Source organism: Ruditapes philippinarum, unplaced genomic scaffold (genome assembly GCF_026571515.1).
Source record: "Ruditapes philippinarum isolate M1 unplaced genomic scaffold, ASM2657151v2 ctg502_1_1_1_1, whole genome shotgun sequence".
NCBI lineage: Eukaryota > Metazoa > Mollusca > Bivalvia > Venerida > Veneridae > Ruditapes > Ruditapes philippinarum.
Window position 1 is genome coordinate 143,560 of NW_026852806.1, and position 19,519 is coordinate 163,078.

The 19,519-nt window shown below is 32.6% G+C and overlaps 1 protein-coding gene and 1 pseudogene across 1 annotated transcript; one reads left to right on the forward strand and one right to left on the reverse strand.

The window, feature by feature from the left end:
- LOC132724691 (uncharacterized) overlaps positions 1-984 on the reverse strand; it is a 31,256-nt pseudogene extending 30,272 nt beyond the window's left edge.
- A 97-nt stretch (positions 985-1,081) lies between these two features.
- Positions 1,082-16,452, forward strand: LOC132724756 (caspase-9-like). The gene is made up of 11 exons (XM_060709717.1): positions 1,082-1,193; positions 4,113-4,336; positions 5,778-5,912; positions 7,444-7,744; positions 8,503-8,669; positions 9,062-9,232; positions 12,171-12,299; positions 13,302-13,392; positions 13,990-14,211; positions 15,463-15,572; positions 16,252-16,452. Exons 2-11 carry the CDS (start codon positions 4,205-4,207, stop codon positions 16,363-16,365), a joined length of 1,572 nt encoding a protein of 523 aa, XP_060565700.1. The 5' UTR covers positions 1,082-1,193; positions 4,113-4,204; the 3' UTR covers positions 16,366-16,452.
- Positions 16,453-19,519: the final 3,067 nt, after the last annotated feature.

Here is a 19,519-nt window from a genome sequence, read left to right on the forward strand (position 1 = left end):
AAAGTTTGTGATTCAATTAATGATAAATTACTGGCAAATATTTTTTTAAACTTTTTTACACAACTTATTAAAAATTATAGAATGACAAGATAATATATCAATTTCCGATAGGTTCCTGTTTCACTAGTCCAACTAATTAGACTTGTCAAAGAGACACAGAGATAATTTTGGACGGGCGCTGTCTTTTAACGGTTTGACAGTAAGAAAAAAAAGTCTGTAAAATGGGTCAAACCGCTCACGCCCAATTAACTAGGCTACTGTTTCACAATAATATTTACCCGACATGAAATTATCCGATTATTAATCCAGAAATTTGATTTTTGTGAATTTATGTTGTCTGATATTATATTATACAAAACATAGATGGCCATACTTGCAAACCAAAAAAATAGTTTGTAGAGGCACACCTTTAAATAAAGCAAGTTGGTGAATATTCGAACAAAAGTGTACTGATGTAAACATTGTGCTGTCAACGTTGGATTTAATAAACACATAACTTTGAGGCTTTATTATATTTGAAATGTCAGTTATAAGCGTGAGAGAAAGTAAACCCAACAATGAGCATTATAAGAAGAGTGAAAGATTTCTATAGAAGGAAAAAAGAAATTGAAGATTTTGAAACTGTTAGAATATTTATTACCAAGTCCAAGACTAAGCAGTTAAATAACATTTCAGCTGTAAACAGAATTATCAAAGCATAATTAGGCAGTGAGCAATTTACTCTCACTGTATAATTTTCAAAATAAAATAAAAATATATTTATAAAAATACAAAATTTTACCCCACCCACATAAATCATACAGTGAATGTTTTAAAAGAAGAATACCTGTTCAATTTTATCAATTAAAATGACTTCAAAAGATGCCTTTAAGTGGATTTATCTACAAAATATAACTTTTGTCATCTATTCATACTTATTTTTAACTATTTTTTAACAAATATTTAATTTACACGTCGTTCGCCACCGGTACTTCCGGTTAGATATTTTAGACTGTCTCTTCATATGAAAATATATTTCATAACAATAGAAGCAATTAACCGTTCACCATTCTGCAGCGAAATATGATTATTTCGGACGAAATACGGATGAGCATATCATCCAAAGCGTTCCGAAATATAGAAATCGGCTATTTTTAGTAACTTGATAAATACTGGGGTTTTCCAAAGTCGTGTTAAAGAAAATTGAAGGTAAGGTAAGTTTCATGATAATCTTCAATTCATTGATTCACGGGTTTAATTACAGCCGTAATTGTTTTTACTAATCAAATGCTAAACATGATAAACATTCCAAATGATGATGTAGTGTAGAGAGCTAAATCTACTTTCAATTTGAAAAAAAAACCTGACAATTTTCTGTCAGACTTTTTAGAAAATGTTACAAAATTTATCACCAAAAGCCTTGATAATTCTAGTGGAGGATATGTTAATTCTATTGAATACAGTTGCAGTTGAATTTTTAACCTCAATAAGGTTGTCAGCCATTTTACAAAATATTCCTGAAGAGAAAAATGTATAATTATAATATACAGATTAGTTTATATCAATAGGGATACAATGTATGCTTGTTAATCAAAAAAAAAAATTAAATGTTTTGTTTTGTGTATAGATCTACCATATTTCCAAGGTAGGCTATTGTAGGCATAAACAGTCTAAAGTGACTCCGTCAAAATAATAGCATCATATAAACTTATGGAAGCCAGAACTAGAACCTGCCTGAGTAGTTTAACTTTTACTATTTTATTGTATATTTTTATTGAAATGTTATACAGTATATTCGACAGAAAAAAATAATATTATTTTATTCAGATTAAGAGCAAAGTAATTTATTTTACCATTTCACTTTAGTTTTCATACCTTTTTTGAAAATCTTCTTTTCTGTAGAGATATTTGATAAATGCCAAAGAGAAAATCCCCACTTTCAGACGAGCCTAGGTATAGGTGTACTAAAAATAAAGATTAATTATTGGTTTTGCTTTTGAAACTGTTAAAATGTAATTGCCTTGGAAATATGAGAACACAACTTTACTCAATAGGCAGCAGATGGGTGTTAATTACAATGTTGTATTACACAATTGCTTACATGCAAACATTAAATGGAATAAACTATGATGCAATGTCTATCCTACAATATTCAATGCGTTTTTCAGAATTTTATCCATTTAACTTTTGTCGTCTGTGTTAAACAGCCGCAAAAATCCCTGCCCTGGTAGGGAGAATTTTGTAGGCGTGTTTATCAGATAAATCATGCAAAGGACGCTGTACCTGTGCTAAATTTAGCTGATGTAAACAAACACTATAGCAGATGATAACATTTGTTATTACTGATCAGCTCCCTTCCTAGAGTAATATTTCAAGTTTCTACTGGAAAGTTAACACTGCCACGTGTATTTGTTTACAGCCTGCAGTTCATGACCCCATTTACTCCGCCCCGGGATTTTCAAATTTTTGACAGTTAACTGATTTTTTTTTCACAAAGTACATTTAAGTGAATCTTTTGTGATATTTTCTCTGCCATTTTATTTCAAATGTTGCAAAGAAGTTATACAAAAAGTTTGTAGGCAAAATACTTCTTGGTTATTTAACTATTTCAAAAAAGGACTGTTAGATGTTAAGCATGTCAAAAATACCATGAAAATCTGCCCCAGCGCCATCTAGTGGCTTAAATAGTCAAGTTGCAGGTTTAAGTACCATGGAAATATGAGGCACCAATATTTATAAAATGTTGTTGAAAGTGCTCCAATTGAGCTCGAGGCAGCTCGTACCATACAGGCGTGCTTAGTCCAACTACATGTAGTTCAATCAGTCTAATATATCAGATGTTACAGGCACGTTATAGATATGTGAATGTTGGTCAAGCCCGGAAGCAAAAATATCTCAAAGCCACGTCATATTTATAAGACTATTAATTCAATCTAAGACTTGTCAAGGGTATGACTAAATACCAAATATGAATATGAAGAAAAAAATTTCGGTGTAAAGTCAAAAATTGACATGAGAATTAAGTCAATTAACATATATCATGGTGAATATTTGCTACGTGAAAAGTGAAAAAAACAAATATTTGATAAGTGTTGTTTGTAAATAATCGCAACAAAATGAAATTCCTAAACAAAAATCCTGACGCATTTTTATTTAGGAATTTTGAAAATGGTAAAATTGACTGTCAGACATTCATGATCATAAATGAGAAATAAATTCAATTTAAGTGTAAATACAGGACACAGTATGCCTACATGTATATATAATGGATGAAATACTGCCGCAAATATATATGCAACCCGAATATGGAAGAGGATGCCCAATATGTATATCATTAATTTATAATAAATGTATGGCCTATAAATTCCAAAAACAATAAATTTTCACATAGTATGATTTAAATTAGTTTAAGTTATTTTCACTTTAAGCAAAATATAAACCATAACATATAAATAAGTAATAGTGTCTATTTTTCACTTTTGTGAGATGTTTTATATAATTATAAATAATATTCATATTCGTTATTCTCGTTCATATTCAGGTATCTTTCTGCTCATAATAATTAAAATCAAATAAATTCAGAAATTCATTTTCATTCATGCAAAGACATATGATACAAGTAAATGATACATAATGTGGTCTCTGTTGACCAAAAAATTCCCAAAAGAGCTGATTTTTTAAGAAAATAATATTCATATTCAGTACTCTCGTTCATATTAAATTTTGGGTATATCAAGACATCAAGATATTTTTTACACCACAATCATTACAGTGTGACTTCCAGTGTCAGAGATTTAATGGAAGCCCTGCATGCATGATAACTTATCAGGACTTTTTTTCCTTCTATAACAGGGACTGATATATAAGGCCCCTTCACAATTCAAAATTTCACTTTTTTTTCACAAAGCGGCAGAAAAAAATTCACAACTTCAAAAGAGATTTCACAAAATATTGGGACTTACGTATTACGCCAATTGCAATAACACTGAAATAGTTTCAATTAAGTTAATTGGTTTTTGTGCATGTTAACCGGGTTAATTACCTACTTGAAGCAGATTTTACACAGGTCAGCAATTTATTATAATCAACTATGGCACCAAGCTTAATGTTTGTCTTTTTTCTCCTTGGATTAGGGAAGCTAACATATTGAGGCTACACACAACAAAACTTCAGTGATTGGGGACACACACAACCAAAGTATAGATTTTTAGACCAATCAGTCAAAATGGAGGCTGCTCAAAGGCAAGCTATTAGAAAGTGCCGTGTACGTCTTGTCAATGACATACAGATTGAATATATGTTTGACTCCATCGAAAGTCATGGTCTATTTACACCAATCATGTTGGAATGTATAAAGGTAATATATCATTTCTTTTATTTAATCTTGAAGTATATATTCTATATTCTATTTTATTTTCTAGATTGATGGGTTTTCCTAGCAAAACACTGTCTTTCTTTATACATGTATAGATATTGTCCAAAATTATGCTCTAATATACATTACATTATTGGAATGAGAGAAAAGTGTGCTGTCATTGCATTTATAATTTGAATATTTTACAATAGTTGAATTACATAAATAATGCTGAGGAATAGGGGTGTGGATCGTCGGATAAGTGACGATCCGATCCGAACCACGATTCAGCACTTACGATTCACAAATCGAACCACAGATCTATTGTTATCAAGACACCCATAAAAACATGTACATTAGTTATAAAAACATGTTTATTTAAAAAAAAACAAAAAACAATTCTAAACATTAAACATATTAAATATAAACTATGACTGTTTATGTTTTTATTCTTTGGATAAGTAGTTTTGTTTTGTCTTTTGAAACCAATTACTTCCCTAAGCTCAGCATCATGGTACATGGTCTTTAACCGGCAAATTATATTAAGGTAAACTTCATATAATTTATACTCATATCGTATTTTTCTCGATTTTAAGAGTGTGAGAAACAGTGAATGTATATAAAAAAATTAGATCGCAATTCAACGATATCTGTGATTACGAATATTCAAAATCGATTTTTTACTTTGATTCGTGATTATCCGAGTACTCGGATACTCGCCCCAGCCCTAGTGAGGAAGGTACTGAAGGTACAAGTAACATGGTTGTTACTCCTTAGAAAAAAATGAAAATTAAGTTACAAGTTGAGCACCCATTACCCTTAATCTGCTGGAAACAGCTATGTCTAGCCTTTGCCATCATTATCAATATATGGCCAGGCCACTTTCATGTCATCTTTAAATATTGGTAACTTATCTTTATGCCCCGAGGCATATAGTAATAGAACCATCCGTCTGTACATCCATCCGTACTAGGTCAACCTTAAACGGCAAATTGGATTTATCTTAAATTCTACTTGAACCAATGGCTTCATAATTATTTACACACATTACTAATCAATACAAAGTGTATAAGATCTGGGCAAGTTACATAACTATGGCTTCCATTTGTTTCAAATTATTGCCCTTTTTCAGCACTTTGAAAATGGATATTGTTAAACTAAACCAGCAAGTTGGATATACAATGTATATGAAGTTCTACCTGTACTGGTGTTGAATAACCTTTAAACTTTGAATGGACTGTTCCAGATTCAAAGCAGGGCACTTCCATTACATAAAATAAGCGGGTTAAGGGTTGAATTTAAAAAAAACATGATGTTGTTATGACAAAAATGTTAAGAGTTTTTAAATAATCCTTTTAGTTTAGAGAAAATTAATTGATTACATATGTATATTTGTAAATAAGAACCAAATGATTTACTCATTATGTAAAAATAACAATTTTAGGCAAAAGAATCACGCCCGGAGAAGGTTCGTACCTTCTTGGATTATCTTCAGCGTAGAGGACCAGGTGCCTTTGACCAGTTTATTCAATGTTGTAGAGAGTCTGAACAAGCTGATGTAGCCAGCTATGTCTTGCAGGTTTGTGTTGACTAGTGAGGCAGTTGTTATTACCGTTCTTACAAAATGTAAAAAAAAAATAAAAAATACTTAGTTCTCTATTAAGTAGTTTTGTCCAACCCTATATATAATCAAAGGGCTGCAAGCTATGTGGTATTTTGAACTATTTTCTGATCTTTGCAATCTAAATCTTACTGTATATCTGTATGTGTTTTCCTGTATAAGTTTATTTTTAAATACTATTATTCATCTTGCAGGGCACCGAGATGCAGCGACTGCGTTTAGATTTTTTACTATAACAGTTTGAGTTTGATACATACAGAATTTTGCATGACTAGATGACTAGAGTTGCATCAAAAAATCATTTATGTTCATCTTTTTATGACAGCCACACTTTATCCTTGCATATCGTGGCTACTTCCTTAAAAAAGACTCTTTAAAAAAAAAAAAATAGTTGCCTCGACTGGGATTTGAACCCCAGACCTCTCACACCCTAAACGAAGGTGTTACCCCTGCACCACAGGGAAGTCATGCGAAAAATGCCTAAATAAAATCAAATAATTCTAAATTTAGAATTTCCATTCCGTATTATTTTCAAGGTATTTTGTTCACGATAAACCTGTTGTTTTTAACACTGATGTAAATAGTTTAGCGAAAATCTTCTCGCCTAAACAGTCCGACATGTATTTATTCCACTACTTGACAGTCAGATTTATTTGTATAATACGCTCTGAAGTATTCGGTAATGGACATCACTAAAAATAGCATTTTGTTTACGTGGATTAAATAATCGGGTGTAGAAATTGATTATCGATCGTCGACTGCCCTAAATTCGTCCCTGTCCTAGAGTCAACATAACATCCTTACTTTATTTTTCAGAAATTCTAAATACCAAATGTTCAGTCTGATCACAATAATCCAAAGCTTTACAGAAATAGCCGAGCGATTTTCATTGATTAAAATGATATTCATCCACGAAATTTGTGATTGTGCATTTATTGACAATTCTATAAGCCAACGCTACTTTGAAACTTTAAATGCGTTGTAATTTGTTGGATACTTGTAACAAAATAAAAATATTTCTTTAACATCGCTAGTTTTAAGCTTTATTGGGAACTTCTTGTTGTTAGGTTTGTCGTGAAGCGCTGTTTCAGAGATTGAATGTCAGCAATATATATCCTGATCTGTGATCAGAAAATACAAAAACATATTCAAAGCTGCATGCCTTCAGATGAGCCAAAATATTTGAACAAAAGTCAGCTGTGAGAAAAATATACTAAGAATTTATGAATGACTGATATTGCAGTATTTATCACCATATTTCTACTGTGTGATTAACGCAGTAAAGCCAATTTTTGCATATTTTGACCTATTTTTTTTTTTGTTATTTTGTGTGCATCTGCATGCATCTGGAGCCATGCTGCGTTTATATGCAACTTTGTTAAAAAAAAATTTAAAAGTAAGAGATATCTATGTAGCTAAAAAATTGGAACATTTACTTTCATCTTAATATGAATTCATTTTTCTTTTATTTATTTTTTTTCATTTTAAGGAATACCAGACTATTAAAGATAATACAGCACAGAACAGTTCAAACAATTCAAAAGGGGTTTCAATGGCGAATAACATTTATTTAACTCAAGAGACACAAAGGTCGTCTCAAGGTCAAATGGAAACCCAAGGATCATCTGAAATGTCAGTGATGGAGACTCAGGGGTCTTCTCAAATATCAACTTCAGTCATGGAGACCCAGGGCCCATCTCAATGTGTACCCTCAAGTTCAGCTTCTGTGCCACAGGGAATAAATGAGGTGGATAGAAGAGAGGAAGAAATGCAGGAGGATAATGAGGGAGGTTTGTAGGATGATTTATGTTGAATTCCATTTACCCACCTTTATTTAAAGTAGTGTTACTGCAATGCTTTCATGCAAAATTATTTCTAACTTCGGCCAATATAGTTATTAATCGGTCATCTGGAATGTCATCCGGAACATAACTTTTCACAGTCTTCAGTTTTCAAAAGTTTTAAGCCACTTATCATTGGAATTTAGTACATAGCGATATACGATGGGTGATTGTAAATAATCTTATGCCCAATATTTTGAAAAAGTAACATTACAGTAAGATTACCTTAATATGAAACATGTCGGATGATCTTAGAGTATAAAATTAAAGAGGTATTTATGCCAGAATTTATTCTGTAAATACCATCCTGCTTCACCTTTAACATACACAAAAAATATTAGGCAATCTCAGCATGTTTTATTTATGAAATACATGTATATACCGCCTCCGTGGTCGAGGGGTTAGAGTTAATGACTTCTAATCCAGTTACCTCTCTGGCGTGGGTTCGATCCTTGGGAGATGCTTTGGTGGTTTAGCATGGCAGAAAGTAGTCTTGTACTGGTGTAACTTTTCCAGGAACGATGGTTAGGAAACTACCCGCCTATATGACTGAAATATTGTTGGGAAAAGGCATAAAATGAAACAAACAAACAAAACAATCTATGAAATAGATTTGATTGTTTCAATCTCTGAAATTCATTTGAAATTAAGCTTGTAATTTATTTCTTATTTGTATAATTATGTAAAGGAATGAAATCATTCTGTAGATGCAGTCATGGATGAACAGCCAAGTTATCAAGGTAGTGAATCAAGAATTCCTGGTTCAACATCTAGAGGAACATGTTCTGCAAGCTCTATACCACAACCAAGTCTCTCTGTTGGACATTTATCATCTTCAGTAGGAACTGTTGGTTACACAGGCAATCTTACAGAGGTTTGTACTTAAAACATTCATAGCTATACATAATAATCCCAGGATTAAAATTGTCTTTTGGGTGTCTTTGGCCAAGTGGTTAAAGTCATTGACTACAAACCACCTATCCAGGTAGGTTACATAACATTTCTGATTCTACTCAGGTGCCCGTTCATGCCTGAAATAATGCAAGGAAGAGCACCTAAGGTCTTTCTCCACCAGTAAAATATATGATCGCCACTGTGTTGGTGCCTTTCAAAACCTAACCAACCAAATAAAGATGTTTTATGAGTAACAGCCGCTGGGAACTTGTTTTTATGCTCCTAAAATTGTATTCACTAGATTCAACATTATTATTGCATGTTTGTACCAGAGTCATTCATAATCATATAAATATGTATTATACATTGCAGGAGTATAAAATGGACACAGATCCAAGAGGGTTTTTATTGATTATTAACAATCGAGACTTTCAGCGAGGTCTCTCTACTCGGGATGGAACCGATATTGACTGCGGAAAATTGAGGAAACTTTTCTTGTCGTTGGGCTTTGGGGTTGATGTTAGACAAAACCTGACTGCACTTGTAAGATATTTTTGTTTATGTCATTTGATTACTAAAATTGTAATTGAATGTTCAGTAGTTCCTATGTCGGGCTGTGGTTTTGGTTGTTGACTTCAAATAATTTGACCCTTACCATTAAGGATTCTAAATACACCAAAAGGTTTGAATAATTTCTAATGAGAAATCAAGTCAGCTACCTTATAGGTAGTAAGTGGATTTTATTTATCATATATGAGGGATTTTGCAATTTTTCATCATCGCTCATGTAAAGACTCAATCAAACAAAGTCTGCAATTTTCATGTAATTTTGCTGTTTATAATGCTTCCATCATTTTAATTTTACAGTGAATTTCTAATGCCTGAAGGGTTAAAATTTAAGTCCTGTTTTGTAGCATTTTTTTTGTGTTGATTTATTGACTAGTGAGCTGTTGAATATGATGTGATATTCACTGACAGAATAACATATTGACCGGAGCAATTTATGAGTTATAATTTGCTGTCAACTACAGTTTAGACCATTGAGATTGAAGATATTTTTGAATCATATAATTAATTTAAGATATACTATGCTCATCTTTGAGTAGTATAATTTTATTGCAAAAATTTATTGAAATCTATGAAATTCTTACTGAACGTCTTATTTGAATATAAGAATGTACATACTATTCCCTATTACAGGTGAAGTAAAGTTAATCCTTTTTTTCAAATTAATGACACTAGAATTATTTTCATATTGTGACTACCTAGAGTGTGTAGAGTTTAAAGCATAACATCTCTGCTTTGTGTGAAGTCAAAACTTGTTGATTCATTATTTACAAAAATACAGTGAAGCGATTTTCAATATTTTTTATACATCAATTTTAGCAATGTATATCATTAAAGGAATAAGAATGGAAGGATTGATGTCTGTCTAATATAAATATTCATCATTTAAAAAGAGGTACCATGACAGTTTTTCTGTTGACATCAACCCTATAAGTGAGAAATTCGTGTTTTAAGACACTCTTTTTTTACTTGAGAAATAAGTTCATGGGCGCCGCCATTTTGGCGTTCTGTCACTCTCGCGAGACAGACGAGACCGAGATTGTGACGTGTTACACCCACTTCCGGTATACATATGTAGGTGTACACGCTGGTACAACTGAAATACATCTTGATGAAGAACTTATTAATCTTATTTCCCACACTATATATAATAATTATGAAAACATCATATGGAACTGAATTGCTTTAAATAATCAATTGAAGACGCCGCGACATAAATAATCATTTGTCCGATGTTCAAACTTGCAGATGATCCCACCACATGATTTAACCAATGACTGCTTAATTTTCAAAGATAAACCATCAATTTAATTTGGGTACTATGAGAAACTTCTTCAAATTGACGATATATCCTTTTAGTTTGTACTTAATTTTCGCTAGATAAGCTGTCCGAATAGGGTACATCGCCGGTCTCAGCGTAAAATATCAACTTAATCCAATATGCAGAGATCTGCTGAGGACGCGATTTTCCGCCATTGACGCTCAAAATGAGAATGGCGCAGGAAAATCGGCAGCCAGACTAATAACGTATGAAAACAAAACTGTCCGTTAGGTTATTTAGGCACCCAGTCAAAACTGGTACCCACTGCAACAGGTTGCCCATTCCCCTGTAATTACGCATATTCTCGGCTTTATCCAGTTCCATTATAGCTATTTTCCACGTTATCTACTTACCCAATCCCTTTCCCACACAGATACGCATTTCTACTACCGTTAATTTAATCCATTAAAACAAAACATCATAAATCTACTTAATATTTAAAATGATTATTGGTAACTGAAAAAAAAACGTGTTGCTATTTTATGAAAGGCTGTAATTTACAGTATAACTTGACGGGTGCGGAACTTAATTTCCCCTAAGGTTATTCAGTTCACTGATGAAGCGTAAAAAAATAGATGTCTATTTCGTCACAAGGGTGATTAACCAATCAGGGCAACATTGTGCATGATCAGAAGGTCTGTCGGCACAGAGGCATACAAGGAGCAATAAAAATCGTCAGTACACAGTGTGACAGGGAACATTTGGTGCAAATTAGGAACAATTAAAATGGATAATGCACAGTATTAGACATAAGTAGTAAGAACCAGCAATTGTGTGAATAAATTATGCAAATTCGATTTTTGAGCAGCCAATTAAAATGTTTTGCCTGCAGTTAATATTAGGCTACGATTAAGATGTAAATAAATACCACTCATTTGAAAGTCAGAATCAAACTGCAAAAATTTAATTACATGTACTATTAAGAACACGTTTTGGTAGGATTTTTATAATAATGATAATTATCGCCGTTCAATAATTGTAAGCCAATTATTCGTTGGTGCATTTGTTTATTTAATTGCATTATTTGATTGTGAAACCTTGTTAAATAATAACATGTGTATTTATTAAATCTGTGAAATATTGTTTAATTACATTAAGATGAGACTTTAATGAACATAGCATTGTTTGGAGTAACGGGCATCACTGGCCTGAAGTGATGCGACCGGTACACGTTGAATTTTTATTTGTTTCTTTATTTTTATATTTTTTTTTTTTTTGGATATTGTTACGTATTTTGAAACAAAAAAATCCCCTCTACACCTCCTGTAAAAAATTAATTTGTCTGGTCAATACTTTATTATATTAATATTTCGCTACGATTCTACTAGATTTGTCATAAATCTAAAGATGTGGGGAATTGACATCACGCGCACCTGTTTTTAAACGGCCAATACACAAACATGGCCCCGCCTACTGATTTGTAGAATTTGGTGATTTAGAGATTTAAAATTTGTTATCATTCGTTTAATATTATTATTTGGCGGCAGAAAATTTGCAGATTTATTATTTATAGTATTCTTTTTCTGAAATCAAGTTTTTATTCTAACCTTGTCTTTCCCTTTAATATATAATTGTGTTAGTGTTATATTGTAGGAGATGAAACAAACATTACATATGTTATCCCAGCACAGTCAGTTAGATCAAGTTGATAGCTTAGCTATTGCACTATTGACACACGGGACTGAGGATGTTTTATATGGAGTGGATGCACAGCATATTACTGTAAGTAATTATTGTATCATCTGATAAAGTAAAGTTTAGGCAATTTTTGCAATTTTATCATTAAATTAGATTAGGCTTTTGTTACCTTCCTGTCTGTCTGTCTGTCTTTTTATCCCTTGAGTACAGTAATAAGTGAACTAAAATTCTAGGGATGTCATCCGGAATCTGTATATCTGGATATCTGAACGTTCAAATCACGATTTGGTATTTGGAGTTGATTTTTTGATCCGGGTATTGTAATAAAATATTTCAGAATATTAAGATGAAAGACTTGCTAAAAAATGTGGCAAATACATGCATTGAGATAACCTATGTAGACATGGTGTTGACACCTCTTTATTGTACCTTAGTATGACAATCATGGAAAATGGTTTCGTCATATAAGCCAAGTAAGAATAAAACAATGATCTGATGTATTAGGATGCCTGTTCCTGTTATCTGTGTGGCTGTTTCAGCTCCAAATGACATTCCTATAAAATTCCTGTAATAATACAGTAGAAGTAAAATAAAATAATCTGTTACTTCACTAAGGTGATAGTTTGTCTGTCTGTCTGTTACTGCCTTTGTTGTGACTTCTTAATTCAATAAGCTAAAGGTTTCATATACATGTTAATTCTTAAAGGATCTCCATTGAGGTCCAAAATTTGTTATCCTCAGTAAACTGTACATTTATTTTAAAACAGTTAACTACATGACCAAGCAATTCTTATTGATGACTACTTAAGTATTTTAACACTTACACTGCTAAATATCCTAAATGGACTTGTCCATCTTTCAGTGTGGACTAGACCATTCTTAATATTTAGGGTGTGTTTCAAAAAAATGTACTGACTGAACAGTGCAGATCATGATATGCACAGGCTGCACAGGTAAGATCTGAGACACCTAAAGGTTTAATTAATCCCTTTAATAAGCAATGGGCAGTTCCAGAATCAGTGCAGGGCCAGTTAATTACAGAAATTAAGGGGTGTTAGAGTTAATATTTTGATATAATGTTTTCAGGTCCATGAAGCTTTCATGCCATTTACTGCTGAAAAATGTCCAGCTTTACACCACAAGCCAAAGCTTTTTATTATCAATGCTTGCAGGGGAGGTAAGTGAGTTTATGTTGAATATCCTTTTGTTATCAAAAAGTAAGATTTGTCTACTTTGGAATACTTTGTGCATTATATGAGTTATGTAAAAGTAGATAATTATAATTATGTTTTTTACATAATGACATTTTTCACTTGACTTATTGAATTGAATTGAGAGGCCCCTCTCTACAGCAAGAACCTTTCTACAATGACTTACATGGAAATAAGGCTTTACAATAAATTTGTCCTCTCCACAGCAACACCTGTCCAGCACAACAATAAAGTTTAAACCAGATGAAGAAATATTGATGAAATATTAATGATAAGATAATTGATTAAGTTCAATTAAGGTTATTGATTTTAACTCATTTAAGACAGAGGTATAAAGTTCAGTGAAGACAGATGAATAAAGTTCGATTAAGTTAATGGAATAAAATACAGTTAAGACAGTAAAGTTTAAGACAGTTGAATAAAGTTCAATTAAGGCAATTGAATAAAGTTTAATTAAGATAATTGAATAAAGTTTAGTTAAGACAGCTGAATAAAGTTTAATTAAGATAGTTTAATAAAGTACAAATGAAAATCTTAGATATATGATTTTTTTATGATTTTAGATGCAGAGGACAAGGGAAGTTTGACCTTCAGACATGTTGACACAACCAGTACAAGTCAAGATATAAGTGCCGTACCATCACAATCATTGGCCTGTAACTTTGAGGACCAATATGGGACCAATACTGTGTCATATGATGTACAGTCTATTCCCCCCGTACCAAGAAACGCAGGCCGTATTCCTAACATGAAAGATTTTCTTGTTGCCTTCTCCACCATTCCAGGTACGTCTTGATTATAGACTTTGACAGAATGATAGATTTGATCCTTTTCCGTTAACAAACTTAATTGAATTTGTAACACAATAATAATGTTGCTCTGTTTGACATGAAACTGCAAGATATTAAATACATATATATCTTCTTGTTGTCTTCATGTATACTGTATAAGTGGTTAAGTAAGCAACTTGAAAATATTGGCATTACATCTTGCTTAAATATCAACCACCCAGTCGTTAAATTCTACCCTTGCACGCTTCGCTAATTTTTCCTCATATGAAATGTCTTGAATTTTAAATTCGCTAACTTTTTGACATGTGGAAATATCCACTTCTACAGTAGAATATTTCCATATATATATATACAATTAATTAGTCTCCTACCGGTTTAATTAGTCCCCTACCGGTTCAACGGGAGGGGACTTTAGGTTTCCGTCCGTCTGTCCGTCAGTCTGTCCGTCCACAAAACTGGATCCCGCGATAACTTTAAAAGTACTGAAAATATTTTTATGAAACTTAAAATATGGGTAGATGGCAGTCTGGAGATTATGCACATCTTTTTCTTTTCTTCCTATGTTGAAAATTCTGGTTGCTATGGCAACAAATAGCCTGAATTTCAAGAATTCTGATTTAAAATTTTCAGCTTTTTCACTATAAGTTCTTTATTTCTTAAGGTGTTTACTTCAAACTTTAAATATAAGTTTCTGGTCATCAACCACATCATATGTGACAAGGTTTACAACTCTAGCACAAAAATTATCAGTATTACCTCCCTTGAACTTAGAATTTTTATGAAAAAAAATGTTGTCTTTTTTAAATAACTTCTTTATTTCCTAATGTATCTGCTTCAAACTTCATATATATGTTTCTTATTATCACTCAACATTTTTGAGAAGGTTAAATACTTTAGCAAGACTATTTCCAGAATTATGTCCCCCTTGAACTTAAATTCGAGAAATTGGTATTTTTCACTCCTACTTCTTCATTCCTAATATCGGATTTACTTTAAAATCCCACAACGTAATAATATGACAAGGTTGTATAAACATAATTTCCTTATTAGGCAGGGAAACTTAACACATTACTGTGATAAAGACAAACTTAGAACTCAAAAGATTTAAGTTCATTCATGTCATTCATTCACTGGTAAAATTGAATGGCCAATGGCCCATCAGAATGTTGCTGGGGTTCTAACCGGTAGGGAACTTATGGATTGCTTGCAATACTATGATAATTGCTTGTTCTTGCTGTTTTATAGGTCATGTTAGTTGGAGACATTTAAATGATGGGAGTTTCTTTATCCAAGGATTTGTAAAGGTGTTTGAAGAGTATGCTCACAAGTCAGATGTCATGAGCATGCTGGTCAAAGTAAGTTGAATCATTGTACCTGGCGAAATCTGTATATAATGCCTTGATTGTCCATTGCAAATTTAAGATGTCCAAGCCCCATTTGGCGCAGGGGTTGCCTTTATGGCTTGAGGTATCAGAATTGCACCTCTGCTTAACCGTGTGTGATTGTAAGAGGTCTTTAAATGGATTTGGATTAGTGGAGTCTATGCATCTTTTAGCTCCAGCCGGGCAGGTGATTTTTACCGCTTATGTAAGATTGAAACACCCGAGGTTAGCCAAAATCATCTTTCCTGATTGGCGTCATATGATCTAAACTGTGTCAGTGTCCCATAAAAGCAAACAAAATTAAGATGATACATGTACTAAAATTGAGGTGCAGATGGTAAAGATTCTAATTTGACAGCTGGTATGTGACTGAGTAGGTTATATATCCCTGTTTGAAAGAATGATTGAGACTTTTTTATATCTGTTGATTTAAATCCCATCAGGGTCATTATGCAGATTATACCTTAAAACGATATATATTTACTTCTTCATAAAGGGCAATATGGTTTTGGTCATGAATAAATAATGTTTTTTTGAGCATGATTATATTTCTTTACCATATTAAAATTTTGTTTGTAATGTACACATATTTTGTGTAATTCTTATTATCACTGAACACTTTTATAAAAAAAAAACTGTTTGTTTCTTTCAGGTAAATAATGAGGTATCTAAAAATATCAACCATCAGGGTGTACAGATCCCCGCCCCACAAGTCATGCTGACAAAGGTGTGGCACCTCAACCCAAAGACGAAAGATTTTATTTAGGAGATGGGAAGCTCAAATATTTCTAACAAGACACTGTATATGTAAGGCTGGACCTCTATACATATATGAAAATCCTTTGAACAAAAAGCGTACTCATATGATAAAAATCCTTTTAATCAAACCTTAGGATAAGAATGTTTCATGGATGAACATTTACAAACATTAACTTTTATTTCGGCATAAAATATTTTGCTATTTCTAAATGATGTGATGTTCTACTATGCTGTAGTAAGATATATAGACATTTTAAAGGTGGATTGACATTATGTAAAATCAGTACTGGTACTGGTCACTGGTAAGGTTTTAAACTTTTGACTGTTCATTGGAATGGTGGTGTAGAGCCAGATCCGCCATAACTGTGTAGTTTTGACCAGAATTTGTACAGTTGGATGCTTTATTTAAGAAATAGATATCAATTTTGAGTGTGTTTGCTGTAGAATAATGCACGGTTCAAGATCATATATGCAGTGTTATAAATTATGATGAATTTGATAGTGTAAACTCAGATATCAGACATATGATTGGTCAGGAATTTAGGTATTTGATTGGTCAGGATCTTTTGCGCAGAATGTGAACTGACCAATAGAAATTCTGAGATTTGAGACAGAACTTGGAGTTGTAGTTTTGAAAATGTGATTATGAAATTATTACTGACAATTTTGCATCACATTATTACACATGTACATACATTTTGTATTTTTAGCTCACCTTGCACAAAGTGCAGGTGAGCTTTTAGGATGGCCAACCAAATGGCGTCCGTCGTCCGTCCACATTTTAAATATTCTAAGGACATCTTCTATGATACCGCAAGGCCAATGTTAATGAAACTTGGCAGGAATACTCTTTTTTTGAAGCTCTATCAAGATTGTTCAAAGAATTCCATTTCATGCAGAACTCTGGTTGCCATGGCAACCGAAAGAAAAATCTTTAAATATCTTCTTTTAAAGAACCGTAAGAGCTAGAGCTTAGATATTTGGCATGAAACATCTTCTAGTGAGTGTCTACCAAGTTTGTTCAAATAAAAGCCCTGGGGTCAAAATTGGCCCCGCCCCGGGGGGTCATTGATTTTCCCTATATGCATATAGTAAAAACTTAAAAAATCTTCTTTTAAAGAACCGTAAGAGCTAGAGCTTAGATATTTGGCATGAAACATCTTCTACTGAATGTCTACCAAGTTTGTTCAAATGAAAGCCCTGGGTCAAAATTGGCCCCGTCCCAGGGGGTCATAGATTTTCCCAATATGCATATAGTAAAAACTTAAAAAATCTTCTTTTAAAGAACCCAAAGAGCTAGAGCTAAGATATTTAGCATGAAACATCTTCTAATGAGTGTCTACCAAGTTTGTTCAAATAAAAGCCCTGGGGTCAAAATTGGCCCCGCCCCAGGGGGTCATTGATTTTCCCTATATGCATATAGTAAAAACTTAAAAAATCTTCTTTTAAAGAACTCAAAGAGCTAGAGCTAGATATTTAGCATGAAACATGTTCTAATGGGTGTCTACGAAGTATGTTCAAATAAAAGCCCTGGGGTCAAAACTGGCCCCGCCCCGGGGGTCATTGATTTTCCTTATATGTGTATAGCAAAAACTTAAAAATCTTCTTTGAAAAAACCCAAATAGCTTGAGTTTAGATATTATACATGAAACATCTTTAAGTACATATCTACAAAGTTTGTTCAAATAAAAGCCCTGGGGTCAAAACTGGCCCTGCCCCAGGGGTGTCATTGTTTTTAACTATATGTGTATAGTAAAAACTTAAAAAATCTTCTTTTAAAAAACCCAATGAGCTAGAACTTAGATGTTTAGCATGAAACATCTTCTTATGGGTGTCTACCAAGTCTGTTCAAATAAAAGCCCTTGGGTAAAAATTGGCCAGGGGGGTGGCTATATACAGGTGAGCGACCTCAGGGCCATCATGGCCCTCTTGTTTATGTTATAGATAATGATTTTTTTTCTTTCTTTTAGCTCTTGCAAAATACATTTAACAATTTTGTGTTAAAATTTTTTAATGTTTTTTTTTAATGTTGTAAATATTATTTGTTTTTCTCCTCTGTTAGAGACACAAAATCTGTTGCCATGTTATTGTTTAATTTTTTAAAATCTTCTAAGTTGTATGAAAAAGTATATTTTCTCAAGGGTGAGGGTAAAGAAGTTGAAGCTTATAGCCTCAGCTTCTTAACCTACAACAGATTGATTCTCTAGACAATTATTGTAAAATTATCTCAATAACAGTTGTGTGGGGAGTGTTTGGATGGTCATTTTGTCAGTTATTCATTTCATTCTGTAATGTTGGTATGAAAATATTCTGCACAAGACCTGACAAGTATTGTAAATGTTAAAACAAGATTATGCAGTTGAGTTAATTCAAATCACAGCACATATATATTTATATTCATTTTTGTTTCCATTACATCACAAGTTGTATGATCTTACTTAAATACTACTTCTGTTTCATAAACAATACATACAGTGAATTCTGAGGAACTGGACATTGCCATAATGTCCTTGCCTGTGTTGTGTGACTTAACAACAACAAAATCCAACAGTTTTATTTTCTTCACCATATCTGATTGCAAGTTTAAACTAAGATAGGTTGCCTTTGAAAACTTGTTTTCATTTTTTAACAATAATTCATTGACAAGAATAATTTAGTGTCTTTTCAACATTTGTTTTGCCTGTGTGGCTGTGATATACTTGTGTTTATAAAGAAAGCTTCTTTTCAGTTTCAACTGAATGAAAAGCAACCGAACGTTTGTGTAAATACAGTAAAGTTGTTTAGATTTTTTTTAATGTACATATATTATTGAGTCATTGCTTCATATTTGTTTGAATGTTAAAACTTTAATAATGTTGATTCTGTAACTTAAATATGCATCATGTCTAACATGGAAAAATAAATTCAAGTTATATCTTTAATATTTCTTCATTTTATTAGCTCCATTTTTTCAAAGAAAAAATGTTGGGACATTGCTACAGTCATGATGTCCTTCCTGATGCCCATTGCAAACGTTAACATTGGTCATAACTTTTATGATTCCTAATGGATTGTTCTCATATTTTGACACAACAACCCTTTGGATAGGAAGATCTTCAAGTAGACCAGACTGAACTTGACCTTGACTCGCAGTGGCTGAAACTCATAAATGGCCTTTACCT